Source organism: Meleagris gallopavo, chromosome 1 (genome assembly GCF_905368555.1).
Source record: "Meleagris gallopavo chromosome 1, MGAL_WU_HG_1.1, whole genome shotgun sequence".
In the NCBI taxonomy this organism is placed as follows: Eukaryota; Metazoa; Chordata; class Aves; order Galliformes; family Phasianidae; genus Meleagris; species Meleagris gallopavo.
In genome coordinates this window covers 190,526,295-190,546,213 of record NC_139404.1, presented here as the reverse complement: position 1 = coordinate 190,546,213, position 19,919 = coordinate 190,526,295, and the positions used below count along the sequence as shown (strand labels likewise).

Below are 19,919 nucleotides of genomic sequence, written 5' to 3'. Positions count from 1 at the left end.
TCTACATCACTGATGTACTTATTGACTGCTTTGCAGCTCAAGCAAAGAATGTTTGGTGCAGTGTTTATCCACTTCTCCCAAACAGAACACTCATCTTTGCCAGAAATACAAATGTTCTCTTAGCTAAGGCAGGATGGCTCAGTCCAGTCAAGCCCTGAAGAAAGGCAACAAAGCCATTTCCAAACACCAGCCCTCTGCATGGACTGCACATTCTGTGTTGACAAAAGCTCTGGATTTCATAGAATCACAGACCAGCATGGGTTGAAAGGGACCTTAAAGACCATCCAGTTCAAACTCCTGTGAGGCACTGACACCTCCTGCTGCATCAGGATGCTCAAAGCCTGTAACAGCTCTCTAAAAAACCTTCTTTGGGTTATAAATGTATTCTGAGGATTTGAGGGCTGCTGTAACACATTCCAACTGACACATTTAGCTAAGAGACTCAAATCACTTTTGGTTTTACACAACAAAGCTTTGACCTTATTTCTCCTGGAAACTCATTTGTGAGGTCCTGCTTTACCTACTTGCAGGTTACATTCAAACACCTTAAGAGTATTAGGAAGCTGACATAAATACACTGCCAGCTTATAGCTTAAGAAGGTAAGCAAAACAAAAATCAAGTTTATGCTTCGGCAAGGAGCTAACTTTGAAGAGGGCTGCTGCCACAGTGTCAAATAACCACTTCACCTGCTTATACAAAACAGACAGGTTGTTTCAACACTGATATTTCCCCTCACTCAAGTCTAAAGGATCTTGTTGGCACCAGTGCCAAAAATGCTGTCTACAAAACACACTCTGCAAAAACTCCACTTTCAGGGGCAGTTTTTTACCAAAAGCATTTCAGTAGTCACCAGCAGAGAGAAAAGCACTCTCTTAACGTGAAAGGTTGCAGAGCAGTTCTCCACACTGTGACTCTGTCAGAAAATAAATTCTGCGCTGGCACAGAAATGCAATGGTGTATTCATTTACAAAGTTACTTGATCAATTCTTTGCCCCAGAAGTGAAGCAGGTGTCCGAGAAATCCACCAAATCTGCACTTTCACCAGGGATCAGCTCTCAGCACTACCACCAGAACAGAGTGCAGCTGACTGGAGACATTCCGAAGCACAGACACCCTGCTGAATCAGACCTTGATGAGGAGCAGCTGACACTGAAGATACGTCGCAGTGAAATCCGCCATCCCTGCCAGCTCTGACTGCAGCTCTCCAAGCCTCTGAAGATCACTGAAATAAAGAATAGAGGAAAAAAAAAGTGTTGAGGCAGCAAGTAGGTTAATCTAAATGCGCTCAGAATGCAGCAACAGCAATGCTGAGGCCAGCCATTCCCGCATCTTGTTTTTCCTTATCCTTGCTATGAGCACCAGAAAAAGTAGGAAAGCATGCACTACAAAACAGCTTGCACCCTGGGACTTGGCAGCTCCTTTTTTCCTAGAGGCTGACACAGGCGCAGCAGTGGAAGCACTAAGTCTGTCAACCCACATTGCTCTGCAGCCCTGTGGGAACCAAACAGCACAGCAGTTATAGATTTAACTTTAAAAAAACCCTCCAGGTTTCTACAGCAGCTAATGACCCATTTGTGTTCCTCTGCTGGGAAATCCAACTACTCATATTGGGTAGGAAAGATTGTTTGGAACATGGTGGGCTCATGCAATCGAGCATGTTTGAGATATAGCCTTCCAGTACCCAAAGGGAGCCTACAAACAGGAGGGGAGCCAACTCTTTGAAAGGGTAGATAACTGCAAGACAAGGGGAAATGGTTTGAAGTTGAGGGAGGGAAGATTTAGGTTTGATGTCAGGGGGAAGTTCTGTACAGAGAGAGTGGTGAGGTGCTGGAACAGCTGCCAGAGAGGTTGTGGATGCCCCGTCCCTGGAGGTGTTCCAGGCCAGATTGGATGGGGCCCTGGGCAGCCTGGTCTAGTATTAAATGGGGAGGTTGGTGGCCCTGCATGTGGCAGGGAGGTTGGAGCTTCATGATCCATGAGGTCCCATCCAACCCTGGCTGTTCTGTGATTCTGTGATAGCTGCCACTGTAAGACAAGCTTAAACCTGAGGAACAGATGCTCAATTGGCTGCTGTGTGTGGACAGGCTCCTTGGTGCTTAATTCCCACACCTCACAACATGCTAACAGGAAACAACAATTTACACCAGCTTTGAAGCACCACTCTCCTGTGCAGTACACAGCTATGCTCATGGCCATCTCAGACAAGATTGCTGTGAAGAAACAAAGGCACTCACAGCCTCTCAGGTGCCCAGAGTTTCACTATGCCTATCAGATTCTGGATGCTCTGCCAGGAGAGAACCTGTTAAAAGTGTTTTGTGCAGTGGATGCTCTGAGATGATGTTCTGGGCTGTGCACCGTAGCTCTAAAGCAGCTCAGGATAAAGCATGTTGTTTTCACGGTCAGGATTTCTACTGCAGGTGGGTGTGAAAGCAGTTTACAGTTACACATATAAAAAAGGTGGCAATGTAGGGAAAAAAGGAAAAAGCCTTTTTGGAATTTCGTGTTCCAAATAAGGGATCTGAGCCTGTTTTTCTGGCTTTCAAAAACAACTCTCTCGTCCTCCCTGCAATGATCCTTTTCAAGTGTTTTGTTTGTCTAAATCAACTGAGATAAATGGAAAAGGCAGAATAGGTCCCTCATGTATGCAACAGCAGCATGCAATAATATTGTATATTTCAGGAAAATCTCTGAATTCTTAACTCATGAAGAATACCCAACTTCTTTACAAGCGGGACTGATGAAAGGAACCCAGCAAAGCAGCTTCTCTCCCACAGAATCAGAGGCCAGGGGACCTGGAAACTGGGAGACCAAGGGGGGAAAAACCCTCTTCTCCATCCAAAACATAAAGCCCTGTGTGCACACATTACAAATAATCTGACCAAAATGAGAGATGTGCAGGGACAGGATTAAGAATGACATCGATCCTCAAAATTGACTTCAGAGAAGCTGCAAATCCTAATTCCTCCTCTGATGAGCAGCCTTACCGAATGGTGAACTCCAGCAGCTCTTGGATGCCCTGCGGGTCGAGGTGCTGGAGGTTGTACACCCTCTCCAGGCTCTGGTGCAAGAACTGCTGGGAAGGGTCCTCATGTGGTGTAATGCTGGGAGAGACAGGGGAGGAGACCAGCTTCCTACCTGGCAGCTAAGCATAGACAAACATGCACACAAGAGACAAGTCTAACATCAGTAACAGCACTGCAAAACGCTGCTGTGTTATTTAACAGCTACCAACTGAGATCTCCGACTTTATTTCTCAGATTCAACGTTTATTCCAAGGCTTTGTTGGTTAATACTCTCTATTTAAAACCCCCTTGTAGCTAGAGATCTTCAGATTAAATGTCAGTGTGCCTTTGAGCATCCTCCTCACCTATTCGCTACAAGACAGTGAAATCAGAGGAAAACCACATGCAATCAAGTTCATGAACTGCACTAAGACTTACAGCTACCTTCAGTCCCACCTGTACTTCCATGCAGGAAAAGCATGCTGTAAAGGAGCATGGAATGCACCACTCCCATTAATAAATTGTTTAGGTAAGATCTAAGTCAAATCATAGAATCCTTAAGAGTTGGAAGGGACCTCTGAAGGCTGTCTAATCCAACTCCCCTGCAATGAACACTACAAAATCCATATTCTAACAATCTAATATTTGGCTCTCCCTACTTAACGTACATTTCAATACTCACTCATTAGTGCTGAGGGGAAAAAGAAATCCAGAATCAAATTATTGCACATTGGCAGACATGGAAGAAACCAACAATACTCCCAACAAAGCACAAGCTTTGGTGGTTCAACTTACTCTTAGTGGAGGGACCAGATGAGAGAGGCTGTCACGAAGATAGGCGTAATGTCTGAACGTGTGATCAGAAAACAGCGCTGGCATTGTTGGGCAACTTTTAGCAGCGTTGAAAATCAGAACCAGAACAGCAATGTCTATTGAAATGGATTGTCAAAGAAAAATAAACAACGACCAGAAGAGTTCTTTGGGGATGGCAAGCTAATAGCAATAACTCAACAACCCTTTTTTTGCTGATGGTTCTTTAGTAAGTTCTTTACTGCTGGAGGATGCTGAACAAAACCCAAAGAGGCAGCTGTCTAAGCAGATGCAGCTGAAGTACAGAGTGCAAACACTACAGGCAGGGCCATATTGGAGAAGAGCTGCTACTGCCAACAGGGGATGGCTCAGAGGCAACACACAGGATAGGAGCCAAGGATCATAAATGCACAACTCAATAGGTGGAGCTTTCCCTAAGGCTCACACTGTGCTTACCAGTTTGGCACCCAAACACTTGAAATTAAGCATTTCCCCTCTGAGTTTTTGAAAATCACTGCAATTCCTCCCATGCCAGCACCCTGAAAAGCATCATAGAACCAGAGAATTGTCTGAGTTAGAAGGGAGCTTTGAAGGTCACCCAGTTCAGCTCCCCTGCAGTGAACAGGAATATCTACAGCTCGATTAGGTTGCTCAGAGCCCAGTCCAGCCTGGCCAGCAGAATTACAATGAACCAAAGAAACACCATAGGACGAAGATTCTGGAATAGGAAAACCTTTTTCATGGTCTGAGAGAGAGAGAAATACAGAGGGTAGCCAAAGGCTTTAGTCAACAAGTTCAAAGGCTGGGACATTACCTGCAACAGCGTGCCCCAAAACATAAGGTCTCTAAAAGGAGTAAAAGGATTCTAATGCAAAGCAGACCAGGTCAGGGCACTTGCCTGCACAGAGAAGAAATAGGTTCAGATGCACTCCTAAGCACAGCAGAGATGTGAACACCATTTCTCATCTCCTGAATATATTCTGTATCTGTGGGCTACCAAGCATAAAGACTTCAACTTGCCAAACCAGTTCCTCTCCTTTGCCCCAAATCCCTTCCAGGTTTTCAGCTGAAGCCATTCAACTAATTTGATTAAGATTTGCTGAGCACTTTGAATCCAAAACCCCCACATTTTTAAGTAACAGTTCATTCACTGAAGGCTTCCTTGTCATTTCTGGCTCTCAGCCTGGCTTCCCAGAACACCTCTCCATAAAACATGGTGGCAAATTACCTCCAGAACATTTCTAAACTAACATCCTTCAGATTGGAGCAGAGAGGTGGTGGAGTCTCCATCCCTGGAAGTGTTCAAGAACTGCAAAGATGTGGCCCAAAGGGAAACAGTTAGGGGGGGAAGGTGGGGATGGGCTGATGGTTGGACGAGATGACCTCAGAGATCTTCCCAACCTCAACAACTCTATAATTTTAAGGTGCACTGAGGTAAACTAGAGCTTTTCACCTCCCAAATTCCTTAAATCCCAAACTCATAGGACAAATGTATGACATAGCTATCTGAATAAAGATTAACTTCCTCTCCACCTGATCCCAGCCCTTGTCAATTCTCACAAGGTATTCATTTGATCTGTTAGCTGATGGCCTCCAAATGAAGAGAAAAACAAGGAGCAGTGTGGCAGTTCAAGCGAGCTGTTCCCATCTAACATCTCTCAGCATGCACCATAAATAACAGTGCGTTCTGCAGCTGCACAGAAAGAAAGTGAGGAGAATGAACAATAGAAACATGGTATTTCACATTTCTGAGGCATCTTCCATTGTTAAGAGTAACAGTACAAAAATAACAGTTTGCACTCTGAAGCACTAGAAGTGCTGAATTTAATATAAGGATTTTGGATTGACTTATTTCAGACAGCTAAGTTTATAGCATTATGGGAATTCAGCCACTGCTATACTGAGTGACAGCACTGTTCTATGCACTGCACAATAGTGCGGGTAGGAGAAGTTTCACCAAAAAGCAAACAAAACAGAAAACCACTGTTATTTAAAAGCTAAAGCATCTACTAAATTAGTGCAAGCTAATTTTCCCATCAACAGACTCATCTGCAAAGCCTCAACCTTGACAAATTGCTTGATAACCAGATCATTCACACAGCATGAAAAAGCTAATTATACCACTCTGGTATTTATGAAGATGATTCCAGATCATAAAATAGCCTAAGCTGAAAAGGACCATAATGATCATCCAATTTAAACCCCTCTGCCATCTGCAGGGTCGCCAACCACCAGACCAGGCTGCCCAGAGCCACATCCAGCCTGGCCTTGAATGCCTCCAGGTTTGGGTCATCCACAGCCTCCTTGGGCAACCTGTTCCAATGCTTCACCACCCTTTGTGTGAAAAACATCCTCCTAATATCTAACCTAAATCTCCCTGTCTCAGTTTAAAACCATTCTCACCTGTCCTATCACTGTCTACTCTTGAAAACAGCCGTTCCCCCTCCTGTTTATAAGTTCCCTTCAAATATTGGAAGACCACGATGATGTTTCCCAGAACCTTCTTTTCTCCAAGCTAAACAAGCCCAGTTCACTCAACCTTTCTTCTTAACACTGAGTCCATTGCTTGCTGAGTAATAAAACTAAGTCGCAAAGAGATAGCTACAGGACTTCTGCTAGTGTGAAACAGCTTAACAAACTCAACCAGTGGGAAAACACCACTAAATGTTTGACTGTGGAACAGATCAGCTGCCTTCTTCACAAGGATACAAGCTGGATCATCCATGTCTGGTTCTGGAGTGTCAAAGAACGGGTGTGTGCTCAGCAGCTCCGGGACCAGTGGGAGCACGAGAGTGGGATGCCTGCTCCCCAGGAACTTTAAACACCTGTAAACATATGGATCAAAATATTTCTTAGTAAACACATACACTGCAAAATACAACATTTTAAAGCATTATTGTTTCGTATTACAGTGGAACTTTGATGTGTTGATCAGCACCAGAATCCTACTGCTCAAGTCTATGTGCAAACTCGTGGCAACACTGCCTCTTCAGGATAAAATCTGTTCACTTAAGCTATCCACGAGATAGTTAACACCTGCAGGTACACAGCCTAAGGAAAACTTGCAAGCTAAAAACTAACAAGCACATATATTTTTTTTGTTCAGAAAAGCTAGAAGTGCGAGGAGGCAAAAGGCCAACAAAACAAGATCCAAAATCCAAACTCCAACAGCACTGTAAGAGTACATAGAAGAAAAAGAAGACTAAAAAAAGAGCTTCCAATAATAACCAAGAATTCCATCTCAGACCATATGTGTGGAAGCATTGCTTCCTTTGTTGCCTCCATTAAACAACCAAAAATCCCCCAAAACGTTCATTATTTTTGCTCACAGAGGAAAAGAATCCCTCCAAGAGCACAATACCCTGCCTACTTTTCACAATCAGTACAAGCAACTGCTAGAGAATATTGCCATGTCATGGAGCACAAAACACTAGTTATGTGGAATAAATGACGTTTCCTACTAAAAGTAGAAAGCACCTTTTCTGGCAACTCTGAGAATGCTTTGCTTTCAATAAGGTTTTCCTTCCATGGTCAACAGTTCTGAATGACCACCAGCAGTACTGACAAGCAAGAACAGTACAGTGCCTCTATGTGTCAGTCAGGAACATGTACAATATATGTACACACCTTGTATTCCAAGTATTTACAGAATAATAAGCATACAGAATAACTGTCTGGATGAGGAGCTAAAAGATATGGTTTAGTGGCTTGTGGTAGCAATGGTAATAGGAGGATGGTTGGACTAGGTGATCTTACAGGTCCTTTCCAACCTTGTGATTCTATGATTCTAACAGAGTAACCTTAGTGCTGTTACCTAAGTGTTTGGCTTATCACAGAATCACAGAATGGCCAGGGTTGGAAGGGACCCGAAGGATCATGAACCTCCAACCCCCCTGCCACAGGCAGGGCCACCAACCTCCCCATTTAATACCAGACCAGGCTGCCCAGGGCCCCATCCAACCTGGCCTTGAACACCTCCAGGGATGGATGGGGCGTCCACAGCCTCTCTGGGCAGCTGTTCCAGCACCTCACCACTCTCTCTGTACAGAATTTCCCCCTGACATCCAACCTAAATCTTCCCTCCCTCAACTTAAAACCATTTCCCCTTGTCCTGTCGTTATCAACCCTTTCAAAGTGCTGATTTCCCTCTTGTTTATTGTCTCCCTTTAGGTCATGGAAGGCTGCAATGAGGTCACCCCACAGCCTTCTTTTCTCCAGGCTGAACAAGCCCAGCTCCCTCAGCCTGTGCTCATAGGGGAGGTGCTCCAGTCCCCTGATCATCTTTGTGGCTCTCCTCTGGATCATCTCCAACAGCTCTCTGTCTTTCTTGTACTGGAGGCTCCAGACCTGGATACAGTACTGCAGATGGAGCCTCATAAGAGCAGAGTAGAGGGGGACAATCACCTCCCTGTCCCTGCTGGCCACCTCTCTTCTGATGGAGCCCAAGATGCCATTTGCTTTCCAAGCTGCAAGGGCTCACTGCTGGCTCACCCTCTGTTTTTCATCCATCAGGACCCCCAAGTCCTTCTCAGTAGGGCTGCTCTCAAGGACTGCTCCTTTCAGTCTGTATAGAATTAATGCCCCATTTTATAACAAAGCAGAAAAGCAAGCAGACACACGAGGACATTGATCACACTTACTTCCATATGGATTCTCTGTCTGTGGGATACTTGGTTAGGTTTTTCAGCAGCTCCACCAGTGCAAGATGGATGCCTTCTTTAGTTGAGACATTGGTGCAACACAACAGTTCGTGAAGAGCTTCTCGAATGTCCCTTGAAGAATCCTAAAAAATAAGAGCAAAAACCCTCAGATCAGAACCTCTGAATGCTCACAGAGAGAGAAGCCTGGGTATATACTTACTTTAAAGGCAGCAGATCCTGTTTCTTGGCTGAATTTGTCCTAGAGGAATCAGTGACCATTAAGAGAATAGAAAGAACTTGACCCAACTATTGGTTTATAGGTGTAGAATAAAAATGTGTAACACAAGCTATGAGTCTCGTCATCAGCTTTGATATGACAATATGGGATCCCTAATGCATCACTTCTGAAGTCACACTGCACCTACACTGAACTTTAGGCCAGTGATATTGCAGAGAGAAGCTTACGCAGTCTTCAAGTTGTATTTCTGGAAGCAACGTGGCTGAACTCCAGCTTCATTACTTGCCTCCTACCAAATACCACCTTGCAGTTCCAAATTAATACAATAGACTTCCTTGCTGTCATTTTTGTGGCACTGGTGGATAGAATGTGAAAATTTGACAGGATACAAGTCCTAGATGCATTTCAATAGAGGATTTTTTTAAAAGCATAATTTGCTAAATATCAACAGCACATTCATTACTGTCTTCCACAAAAAGAAAGAACAGTCCCTTGGAGAGGCTCTTCAACAACAGCCAACATACACAAACAAAGGAGGGGAACGCAGCTCATCTGGTCCTTATTTTGGTGCTGCAAGGCAGGCTGTCACTGAATGAGACTATGTACTCTGAAGGCTGATGCAGTGACTGTGGAAATAAAATAATCCAGGTATGTTGCATGGATTGCTGGGAAGGCAGAATGGAGATGAGCAAGGCAGAAGACTACAAAGGGCCAAAGAGGTGTACAGATTGACAGAAAGTGAGAACCAAAACACCATGACATGCAGAATGCAATGCTTGGTGAAAAAAGCAAGGAGCAGCTGATAGTTATTCAGATAAAGGAAAAGCAGTTGAATGAAAACAAAAGTTACCATCACTATTAACAATTCAGACACCAAAATTCATGCTGTTCTTCTAAATCCTTTATTTTGGTGTCAAAAGCTGGATTTTACTGCTGAAACAGAAAGCAAGTAAGCAAGCACCTTCCTGAACCAAGCACAATGAAAATGTGATAATTCTCATATTTCAGCTATCGTAATATAGACGACAAATCATAACAAAAGCATAAAAAGGAACACCAGTGTAACTAGTCTACATGCTTATACCTTAATGCAGAGGTCCCCATGTGGAACAAATATGAAATAGATGCACAAATATCAGAGGCACCTAACACTCACTGCTGTGTTTTCAAGCTCAGGTTGTATCGTACAGCACTTGTTACAGACTGATAAGCAGATTATTGTAGAACCACAGAAAGGCTTGAGTTGGAAGGGATCATCAAGCTCTAACTCCTCTGCTGCAGGCAGGGCTGCCAACCTCCATATCTATTACTAGACCAGGGTGCCCAAGGCCCCATCCAACCTGGCCTTAGTTTGCTTTATCCTGGAGCACAACTGAAGGATGTCATTGTAAAATAGGGTCAAGCAAACAGTGGGTAAACAGACACACAGAATGCATTTTCAGCATCATCCAAGGCTGAGAGACCGCCCCAAAGAAGCAGAGATTTGTCTACCATGTGCAGCTGAGAACTGGCTGAGACAGTGATGGCCAGGAAAGGTCAAAACTATTCCAAGGAGTGTGCTAGAAGTCAAGGGCTGGAAGAGTAGAGAGAGATCTCAGACCTGTGTCCTGGCTCTGTTTGGTGAACAAAAGGTATAATTGAAGTGATAGAACAAAGAAAATTAAGTTGTATTCAACATGAAACATCATAAAGATGGACCAGAAAATGAGACAGAAGAAAATACACGTGATGTACCAGCAGTTACCAAGGACAGCGAGCCTCTAATCTGAATATCATTTATTTAAAAAAAAAGAAAGAAAAAGCAAGAATGTAATGTTTTCCCCCCCTTGGGAAGGCCTTACCTCCAGAACAGCTAACACAGTATCCAGCTGGTCCTCCCGCAGCGTGATATTGTTGGAAATTTTTCTCATCGTGTGTATTGACTGCAACCTCACCTCCTCAATTTCATCATTAAACATGTCCACCAAAAAATCCAGGCATTTTTCCGCAAAAGAAGGTGAGGACTGAGCCAGCATGCAGAGGGCCTCCACTGCAGCAATCCGCACCTCTATTAGGAGAGGGGGAAATCAGTCATTAGTGCTGTTTAAGAGGACGTGCCACCAACAACCAGGCCTGTAGTACTGGAGCATTGGGCTAAGGACAGGAGCTCACAGAATCACAGAATGGCCTGGGTTGAAAAGGACCACGATGATCATCTTGTTTCAACCCCCTGCTATGTGCAGGGCTGCCAAGCACCAGACCAGGCTGCCCAGAGCCACATCCAGCTAATAAATATTATGCATTTCATGGCATGTTTTGCAAGCATAGCCATAACTGTGGTACCTTAAGCAAGCTAATTTAGATAATTAAACTGCTCTCTTCATTCTTCCAGACATTTTAATTGCTAAGAGCATTCACTGCATTTTTAAGTAGCCACGTAGCACTTTGTGAATTGCTGAAAAGCCTGAGAGTACCAGTGTGCCATCAGCACACAGAATGAGCTTTCCCTGCTTCCTGACTTCCTCACAAGAAAGGAAAAAGGTGTCACCCAATTACCAAAACGACTCATAATTCAAGCAAAAATAAACAGAGGTGTCCAGAGAATATTTCTGCTGTAAAACATAGTAGGAATTGAAAGAAGACCCAAATATAACAGACTTGCATGAAGATTCTTCCCCCCACAGCCATTCCCTCTAGCTTCCATAACATTCATGCGCTGGGATCATAAAAGGGAAGATTAATTAGATGTCTTGCAAACACTGTTTAAAACATACTTCTACTTTTCATTCAAATTAACTCATCTTGAAAACGTTCATTTAAACTTGCGTGTAACGTTTAGGCCTATTGTTCTTAAAGAACATTTTGATTCCTGATGATTCTGATTAGGCAGAGAAATGCAAACACAGCGAGCCTTCCACTTCCACAGAACAAAGCCCGTGTCACAACGCTGAGTCTCCATGGTCATTAAGACCACGGTGGTGTTAGAGGCATTAGAGAAGAAAAAAACCCCAAGAAAACATTTGCCAATATTGCATTCATGAGCTGACACATTCATTTAGATTTAAGTTACAGGATGGAATTGAAGAAACGAAGCAGTGCTGTGGATAAGGAAGAATACAGCTCAGCAGTATTTAAAATACCACCATGGAGACATATATACACTCTTCAGAGATCTGGTTATTTTCCACATCTGCCCATTTTACTGACATTCCCCAATAATCAAACTGGAGAATGTTTCACAGACAATGGATTGAGCCACACTGTCAGAAAAAAACAAGGCTGCGTGCTCGAGCTTCAGGGAGAGTTCAGCTATTGGGAAAACATGCCTTAATTTGCAGGAGTCACAGAATAATAAATCAACTTTTACACCACAGTTTACAGAGATATTTTTGTTATGGTGTTTTTCTGCTAACCTATTTACTTCCATCCTTCCAGCAAGGTTTAAAATTGAATTCAGGAACGACATTCAGAGCTGCACCTTTTCATGGCTCTCGATAGCTTTCGCAAACCTACCCACAGGAAAGTTGGGCTAGAAAAGGCTGAACAAAGACATTCCTGAGATCATCAGCACAGTCAGTGCTGAAGCCATGCTCAGAAGCTGAAGAATGCTTGTGTTCCAATTTGACACTCATAATTTCCTCTATTTAAAAGAACAGGCCAGATATAATCTGCTGGAATGAATGAGACAAAGGCCTCCACGTCCATCACAGCAAGTCCATGAGACCCAGTGCAACAGCACCACAGAGCAGGTAAACGTGATGGTGAAATGTAGGCAATTCCATTCAAGAAACAGAATTACAATAACATGACAGATGATGTAAACAAGCCCTCACCTGAAATCTATGTATCTGAAGACACATGAATCCAGTCACTAATTTTTAAGTATAACACCTTCCAACTGCCCAACAGCAGAGACCAAGAGGAGCTTGGCCTATGCAGCCCCCTGTGAGATGGAACTTGTCTATTACTTCATTAGGAAAGCCAGACCTGATGAGAAGCAACAACTACTTAATCCAAAAGTACCACTAGCTAGGAAGAAATGGGCATTAGTTGGCTAGGCACAAACTTAGATTGGAATTTGTAAGAAAACTTGTGTTCATTGCATTCTGAAACATTCTGAAGGACACTGGTGTGCCTCCCAACACAAAGGTTCTAACCTCCTAACCCCCAAACAGACAAAAAGCTCCTCCATACATCCCAAGCAATTTAGTCACTGCATTAACACTTACCATACATTTCATCTTCCAGACCATGAACAAAGGCTCCACAAGCTCCTGATTCAATCAGGTTCACAGCGCCTGTATCGATTTCTTCTTTGGGAGCATCATCTCCCCATTTTCTGCCACTTGAGAACTCCCCAGAGCTGTAGAGCTCCTTGGCTCGCTCGTGTGCCGTGCGCTTCCTCTGCCCAAATACATTTCTCAGTTACAGCCATGGGAAACATTAAAGGTGACTGAACAGAATAGCAAATGGTTTTCTGGATTTGAAAACAGGCATAGCTGGAAGCTCTTGCTTCCTTACTGTTTTGTAGGCCAGAAAAACTGAATGTAATACCTTCGAAAAGTTGCTTCAGGAAGGAGTTTTACTGAAAAGCTTTTTGCTCAAGAGTCCCATTTTCCAGCTACTCACTGCTCCCAAGATGTCTATGACTACCAGACAGCTCTTGCAGGATGCTGCAATAAGTTTGCTGCCAAAACCAGGATGCCAACTTTCTGTACCCAATAAAGCTTAGAGCCAAATGGCCGTCAGAGGGACGCAAACATTTACCTCTCATCCACAGAACCTGAATAGCCTCAAGCTCTTTATTACACAGCTCAGTTAATGAAATCTAAAACTGGCAATTGCTTCGCTGACTTTAATCTAACAGAAAACCTGTCATCATCAATTAACTCTCTGCAGCCCTGAGGCAAGGACACGCTAAGCAAACAGACTCTGCATTTCCACACCTGTTGTGTGATTTGAGTACTCTACACACAGTCAAAACAAACTCAAGCATTAAGAGTTTACGTACCCGCAGATCTGACATGAGCTTCTTGTCAAGGGTCTGCTCTAAGAAATGGGAGCTCACTTGTTGCATAGAACCCTAAAGGAAAAAAGAAATACAACAAAAGGAAGTAAGAGGATTACTCCACACAATTTCTGGATATATCCCAATTCAGAGCCTGATAATATTTGTCCTTTCTAATAGCTTTACATGGTGCTCAACACTCAAACTCTACATCAGAGTCTGCTGAGGATTATGAGAATAGCTTATTTTCTCACTGAATCTACTAATACAGCCTTTCCTGGGTTCACTGTTTAAACGTGCTGGGGGGCAGTCATTCCAAGTACTTGCTTTTACTGGATATCAACCCTCCAATCTCAAGGAGGGAATCATTGCAGAGTTCAGCCGAGAGAAACAAAGCCAACACCTCACACTCAGTTTTTCTCCTGCTTAGAATTCTGATATGAATTTATTTGAGCAGTTTCTAAATTCCTTCCCATTTCAAATAGTAAGTAGTGTAACGTGAGCCTCTCAGAGAAGGATGAGACTTACCAATAATTTAGCAGCTTGTACTCTCACAACCCAGGAACCGTCACTAACCATGTGACAAATTTTTCCAAATGCATCATCAACCAACCGAATCTCTTCATTAGAAGAAGGAATGGGGACAATGCTAGCAGACAGAAAAGTCAGTCAGTTTGCTGGTTTCATCCAGCATGGCATAAAACTAATAGCTATGCTGAATTCCTATCAACACACAGTAAACATCAGGAACAAAAACTTCAATCGAATGAATGCATTCTCATCTAGTGTCAACTCAGCAGTTGATACACATCATTCTTCTAACTGCTTCTCCTGACACTTCCTGGCACAAAACACCCAGGATTAAGATATTGCTGTGGCACTATTTTGAATCACTTTGTGTACAGCACATACCTTTCAGGGTACAGTTGACTGAGGACCCAAATTAGCTGAACTGCAGCACTGCGCACTTGTTCATAATCGTCTGCCAACAGCTTGCAAGCCTGAAAGAAGATTTGCAGCCAATACAATCAGTTTCCACTGATTTATGATCCTTACCATCTATCAGTTCAGATTATAAATAAGAACGAATTAAATCCTCCCTTCTACTAACAAGCATTTCCAAGTTTGATCAGGTAGAGTAGTCCTAATGAAGACTGTTAATCACATGAGGTACGGCTCCAAAAGTGCCTGTACTCTGCAGGAAACACAAAGCATGAGCATTTCTTAAGAGTAATCTGATAAAGCCTGCAGCTTGCAACCTTTTTGCCAGGACAAAGGGTGATGGATTTAAACTAAAAGAGCAGAGATTTAGATTAGATACAAGGAAGAAATTCTTCACTGTGAGGGTGTGAGGCACTGGCCCAAAGAAGCTGGGGATGCCCCATCCCTGGGCAATGTTCAAGGCCAGGCTGGATGAGGCTTTGAGCAACATGATTAGCAAAATATGTTCTGGTCCATGACAGGGGATGCAAAGAGATGATGGTCTCTTAAGTTTCCTTCCAGCCTACACCACTCCATGATTCTGTAACAAACAGCCACAGAACCATAGAATCATTAAGGTTGGAAACGACCTTCAAGATCACTAAGTCCAACCCCACTCCCACCATGTCCACCAACCACATTCCTCAGTGCCACATCCACACAGTTCTTGAACGCCTCCAGGGACAGTGACTCCACCACCTCTCTGGGCAGCCTGTGCCAGTGCCAGATTACTCCTTCAGAGAAAAGATTTCTCCTAATACCCAACCTGAAGCTCCCCTGGCACAACTTGAGGCCATTCCCTCTCCTGTAATACCCTCCAATGTACAAGGATTGAACACTGAGATGGCAAGATGATAGTAAGAATTATGCAATGCCTTGCTCCTCCTATGCTTATCTCCCCCCACTAAACAATTGATTTCAGTCACAGCATGCACATTAGTGCACTTCAAGTTGTAAAGCTTATTTTTATTTATTGCCATATGGCACTGTAAAGAATGCACACAACACGCATAAGTCTGCTCAGACTTCCACCTCTCGAAGCACAACCTCCCAGAACCCTGAAAAGCAAAGTATGCAAACCAATACAAAATAAACAGAAACAAAAATGAGGTTTTACCTGACCATAAATGGCCTGCTGCAGTTTCAATCCTCTCTCGTGAAGCTGAAGCTACAGGGGGAAAACAAGAACAACAAAAGAAAGAAACAACAATCAAACAAGAAATCAAACGATGGTTTTCATCACTGTTTTTCCTGCTTTGCATAAAATTAGTTGCTTGCATTTCTCAACTTATTATTATTGTATTTATGTTATTTATGTTATATATTTATGTTATTGTAATTCAGCTGTTTCTCAATCTTGGCTGTTATCTTAAAGAAAACCTTGACTTCAGTATAATCTTTTTAAACTTCACAGCCACTTATACTTTGATTGCTTAGGAAAATACAGTTTGTATGAACACTCATTCTCTCAGCCTTCAAGCAATTTTTCAGCACTGGCCAGTTTCAACCACTCCCTGAAACATGGACCCAAAAGCAGCACTGCCAGTGCATTTTCACAGCCAGAGGAACAGCAAAACCTGCCCTACTGAACACTCCTAACATAAACAAACAACACAGTAGCAAGGAAAATTGTGATTAAAAACCCTAGGAACAGTTAGGGACCCTGAATTCATTCAGGATGGTTCCAAGCTCCAAACTAAAGCAAAACAGCTGACATTGTATTGGAACTATTAAATTGAAGGTCATAAATCTTGCTATGGATTTGATTCAATATCACTGCAGGAGCCATGGCAGGTGTAAGAAGTTCTATGAAAAAAAGAAAGCAACAAAATAGAATGAAGTATGAGTGTAGCCTCCAGCAGAGAGAGATCCCAGACAGATTCACATGCAGTCTGATTCTCTCTAATGCATCTTGTTTCCCTCTTCACAGTTTAATGGTATTAATTCAAATACCTTTGATCACCATCAGGTTAGATGGGGTAACTTTATAAACTTTAAGGGTAGCAGAGAAAGTGCTATATCCCCATACAGTCACAGGAACTCACACTGAGCAAAGTTTTTAATGCACTGTCTATGCTTCTATTGCTGCAAAGCTAAAAAGTTCTGAATTTGCTGAATCCCACATGAAAATCAGTAACCAAAACATTGCTTAAAAAAAAAAAAACCCAAAAAACTACACACAAGTTTTTAGATTTAAACATACAAGATTTCCTGTCACAATAAGTCTTCTATTAAATGCTGAAGTAATAGGGGCTTCTTATTGGGGCAACCAATCCTGAATCAGGAAATACAGATTTCTCACTAAAGGAGCTTACCTACAATAATACCACAATATCCCAAATTAAAGAGCTTCTTCAGCTACAGTAGAAGCAGATTTCATTGAATCACACAATTGCTCAGGTTGGAAAAGACCCTGAAGATCATCAAGTCCAACTGCAACCTAACCATACCTTAACATATCATTATGAATCACTCTGAGATTTCATAAAGTTCTTCTATTCATAACTTACCTTATTTTTCTAAGTAATTTTGATATGTTAAACTGGCACTAGTTTAACATATGGACTAGCTCTAGTCCAAACCTCTCTGGATTAATTTGCACATCCTTACCAGCCTTCTTATCAAACCCCAATTTCTTCCATCACACCAGCACTCCTTACCATGGCTTTTATAGCTGCTGTCCTAACACGAGGGTCCTGGTCATTAAAATGATCTCCTATTATCTTCTGGACATCTTTGGCAGCCTGGCTTTCAGCTTCTTTTGCAACACCTTTTTCCACCGGTCCAAGACAGCCAATTAATTGAAGACACTTATTTCTTACACCATGGGAAGAATCTGTCAGATGCTATGGGACACAAGAGAAGAAAAGATCTAATTGTTTTTTTTTTTTTTAATTGTTCTTTTCTCTCTTCAAAACAGTCAGAGTAAAAATCCCAGCAATTATGAAATGTTAATATTTCAGTAGAAAAAGATTAAGTAAATACTGACAACGTATTCTTTCCTCTGGCAGAGATGAATATTTAAACAGATTATAAATACGTTTGCTTAACATTACTTTAATGCTTTCTATCAATAACTTAACAGGGAATAGTGTTTCTAAATAACAGCTACAAAAAGCAGACATGCTTACAAAAGCATATGAAGCAAGAGGCAGTAACTGAGAGAGCAGTGAATCCAGTGCTGTTTACAGACTTGTTAAGTGCATCCGTCGCTGTGCTCACAACACATTCGATTTCAAGTTGCTCTCATTTAAAATTTAGTACCTTGAGCTCTCTCCCAAAACAGACTGAATCCAAATTCAGCATGGAAGAGCAGAGCTTTGCCCTTCAGCAGTATTTATGTCCTCAGGGAGGCAGCCTTACCTTGCAAGCTACCTCTACCAGCCTCATCCTGACAGATGGGTTCTCTGTGAGCTTTGTGCCAATCACCAGCAGGGTGTCCAACAGCTGAGCAAGGACTTGGTGAGACTCTGCAAAACAAAACAAGGAAAGGTTACGCACCTCTTTGCTGAGCTTCAGAACCACAGAATCATTCTGGTTGGAAGGTCCTCCTGGAGCCTTCTCCTTCAGAGGAGAAAAGAAGCCCAGTTTCCTTGGCTTCTCCTTGCAGATAACATACTACAGCCACCAATCACCTTGGTACCAGACCAGGTTGGATGGCACCCTGGTTTAGGGCAGCCTGGTTTAGTACCAGATCTGGAGGCTGGTAGATCTGACTGTGGCAGGGGGGTTGGAGCTTGATGATCTCTGATGTCCCTTCCAACCCAAGCCATTCTATGATTCTATGACTCACCTCTCACTAAGCGATACTAAAATAAAATTAAACTCCATCAAGAACGTACAAGCAGTGAATATAACATAGAAAATAAAAATGGACTTCAATGAAGGCACAAACAGAATCATCTGTACTTCACTGTCTATTAGAAAACCAATGTTACTACACTAATGCTTCTGATGAGCTGCTTTGCAGTACACTAAGGAAAAGCACTGCTTCTAACAAGATTCCACTTCAAGCAAGGCCTGAAAGGCATCTGAAAAAACTCAACTTACTCTCATTCTGAAGTGTGTTAATGGCATCATCCATAATGCAGTCTGGGGAAAATCCTGGAGTCTTCGATAACAAACCCAGCAAAGAAGCAATCTTCAGTCTTACAGAAGCATCATTCTCCTGGAAGGAAACAACAGATATTAGGAGGAAGTTTTTCACCCAGAGGGTGGTGAGGCACTGGAACAGGTTGCCCAAGGAGGTTGTGGATGCCCCATCCCTGCAGGCATTCAAGGCCAGGCTGGATGTGGCTCTGGGCAGCCTGGGCTGCTGGTTGGTGACCCTGCACGTAGCAGGGGGTTGAAACTGGATGATCTTTGTGGTCCTTTTCAACCCAGGCCATTCTATGATTCTATGATCCTCTCATTTTTCAGTTGGGAGAGCAAAACACTCTGCAGGGAGGCAGGATCCACTTACATTTCAGCACAAGGGACCAAACTTTGCCATAAGGTTACTTCCTCCTCTATGCACACCTTGTAGTAAGCTAATCACACCAAAATGTTCCTCTTGCAGCTTCCAGTACACTACAAATTAACTCTTTTACCCCTAATTTCTGAGTAACTACTCATTACTGTTTGAAAATAAAAGTTTAAATAATCAGGGTTTCAGGATTCTGAAAAACTCACTGTTAATGTTCATATTTTTTAAGTTTTAATGAACAAATGGGAGGATTTTAGAAGATGAACTGACACTGATGTCTTTGGATTTCAGCTAAGTGTTGGGGTCCGTAGCCTAGAGAAAAAGTTTCACTTCACAGCAAGGAGGAATCCTGCTAGAAAGATATAAAGCAAACAAACCCAAGGCAGCAAGGTAAAAAAAATAAATAGGAGCACATGTTAGCTGGATACATCTCTAAATGCTGTCACAGGTGGTAATTACATAAATAAGATTCACAAATTATCATTTATTTAAAATTCTTTAAGAATTCATGTATTTCAAAGGGCTGTAAATATGAGTATTCTACAGACCTGTGCACGCAGCACTTCTAGTCCTAATTGGGAGCCCTCTTCTACCTCCACATTGCCAAGGATATCCAACATAAGATAGAAGGACACAAAGGAGTCTGGATTTTACACTCAGCTTCTCCAATGCAACTCAGTATTCAGCACTGCAATTCTGCACCTCTTTTATCACAGCAATGACACCTTTCAACAGCGTTTTAGGAGAGACTTCAGCGTTAGGCTTCCAACAGCAACAATATCCTTGTAAGTAATC

At 42.6% G+C, this 19,919-nt stretch overlaps 1 protein-coding gene across 2 annotated transcripts in view; it reads right to left on the bottom strand.

The window, feature by feature from the left end:
• Positions 1–19,919, bottom strand: part of INTS4 (integrator complex subunit 4) — a 33,621-nt gene that overhangs the window by 10,219 nt on the left and 3,483 nt on the right. For both annotated transcript variants that reach the window (XM_010706156.4, XM_010706157.4), the window contains exons 3-16: positions 18,710–18,827; positions 18,023–18,129; positions 17,320–17,505; positions 15,777–15,827; positions 14,591–14,679; positions 14,207–14,327; positions 13,682–13,753; positions 12,900–13,074; positions 10,533–10,738; positions 8,454–8,596; positions 6,523–6,638; positions 3,799–3,932; positions 2,986–3,143; positions 1,130–1,223 (exon numbers count right to left, since the gene is read on the bottom strand). In XM_010706156.4, the coding sequence (XP_010704458.1) occupies positions 1,130–1,223; positions 2,986–3,143; positions 3,799–3,932; positions 6,523–6,638; positions 8,454–8,596; positions 10,533–10,738; positions 12,900–13,074; positions 13,682–13,753; positions 14,207–14,327; positions 14,591–14,679; positions 15,777–15,827; positions 17,320–17,505; positions 18,023–18,129; positions 18,710–18,827 (1,770 nt within the window). The remainder of the gene's footprint in view (positions 1–1,129; positions 1,224–2,985; positions 3,144–3,798; positions 3,933–6,522; positions 6,639–8,453; positions 8,597–10,532; positions 10,739–12,899; positions 13,075–13,681; positions 13,754–14,206; positions 14,328–14,590; positions 14,680–15,776; positions 15,828–17,319; positions 17,506–18,022; positions 18,130–18,709; positions 18,828–19,919) is intronic.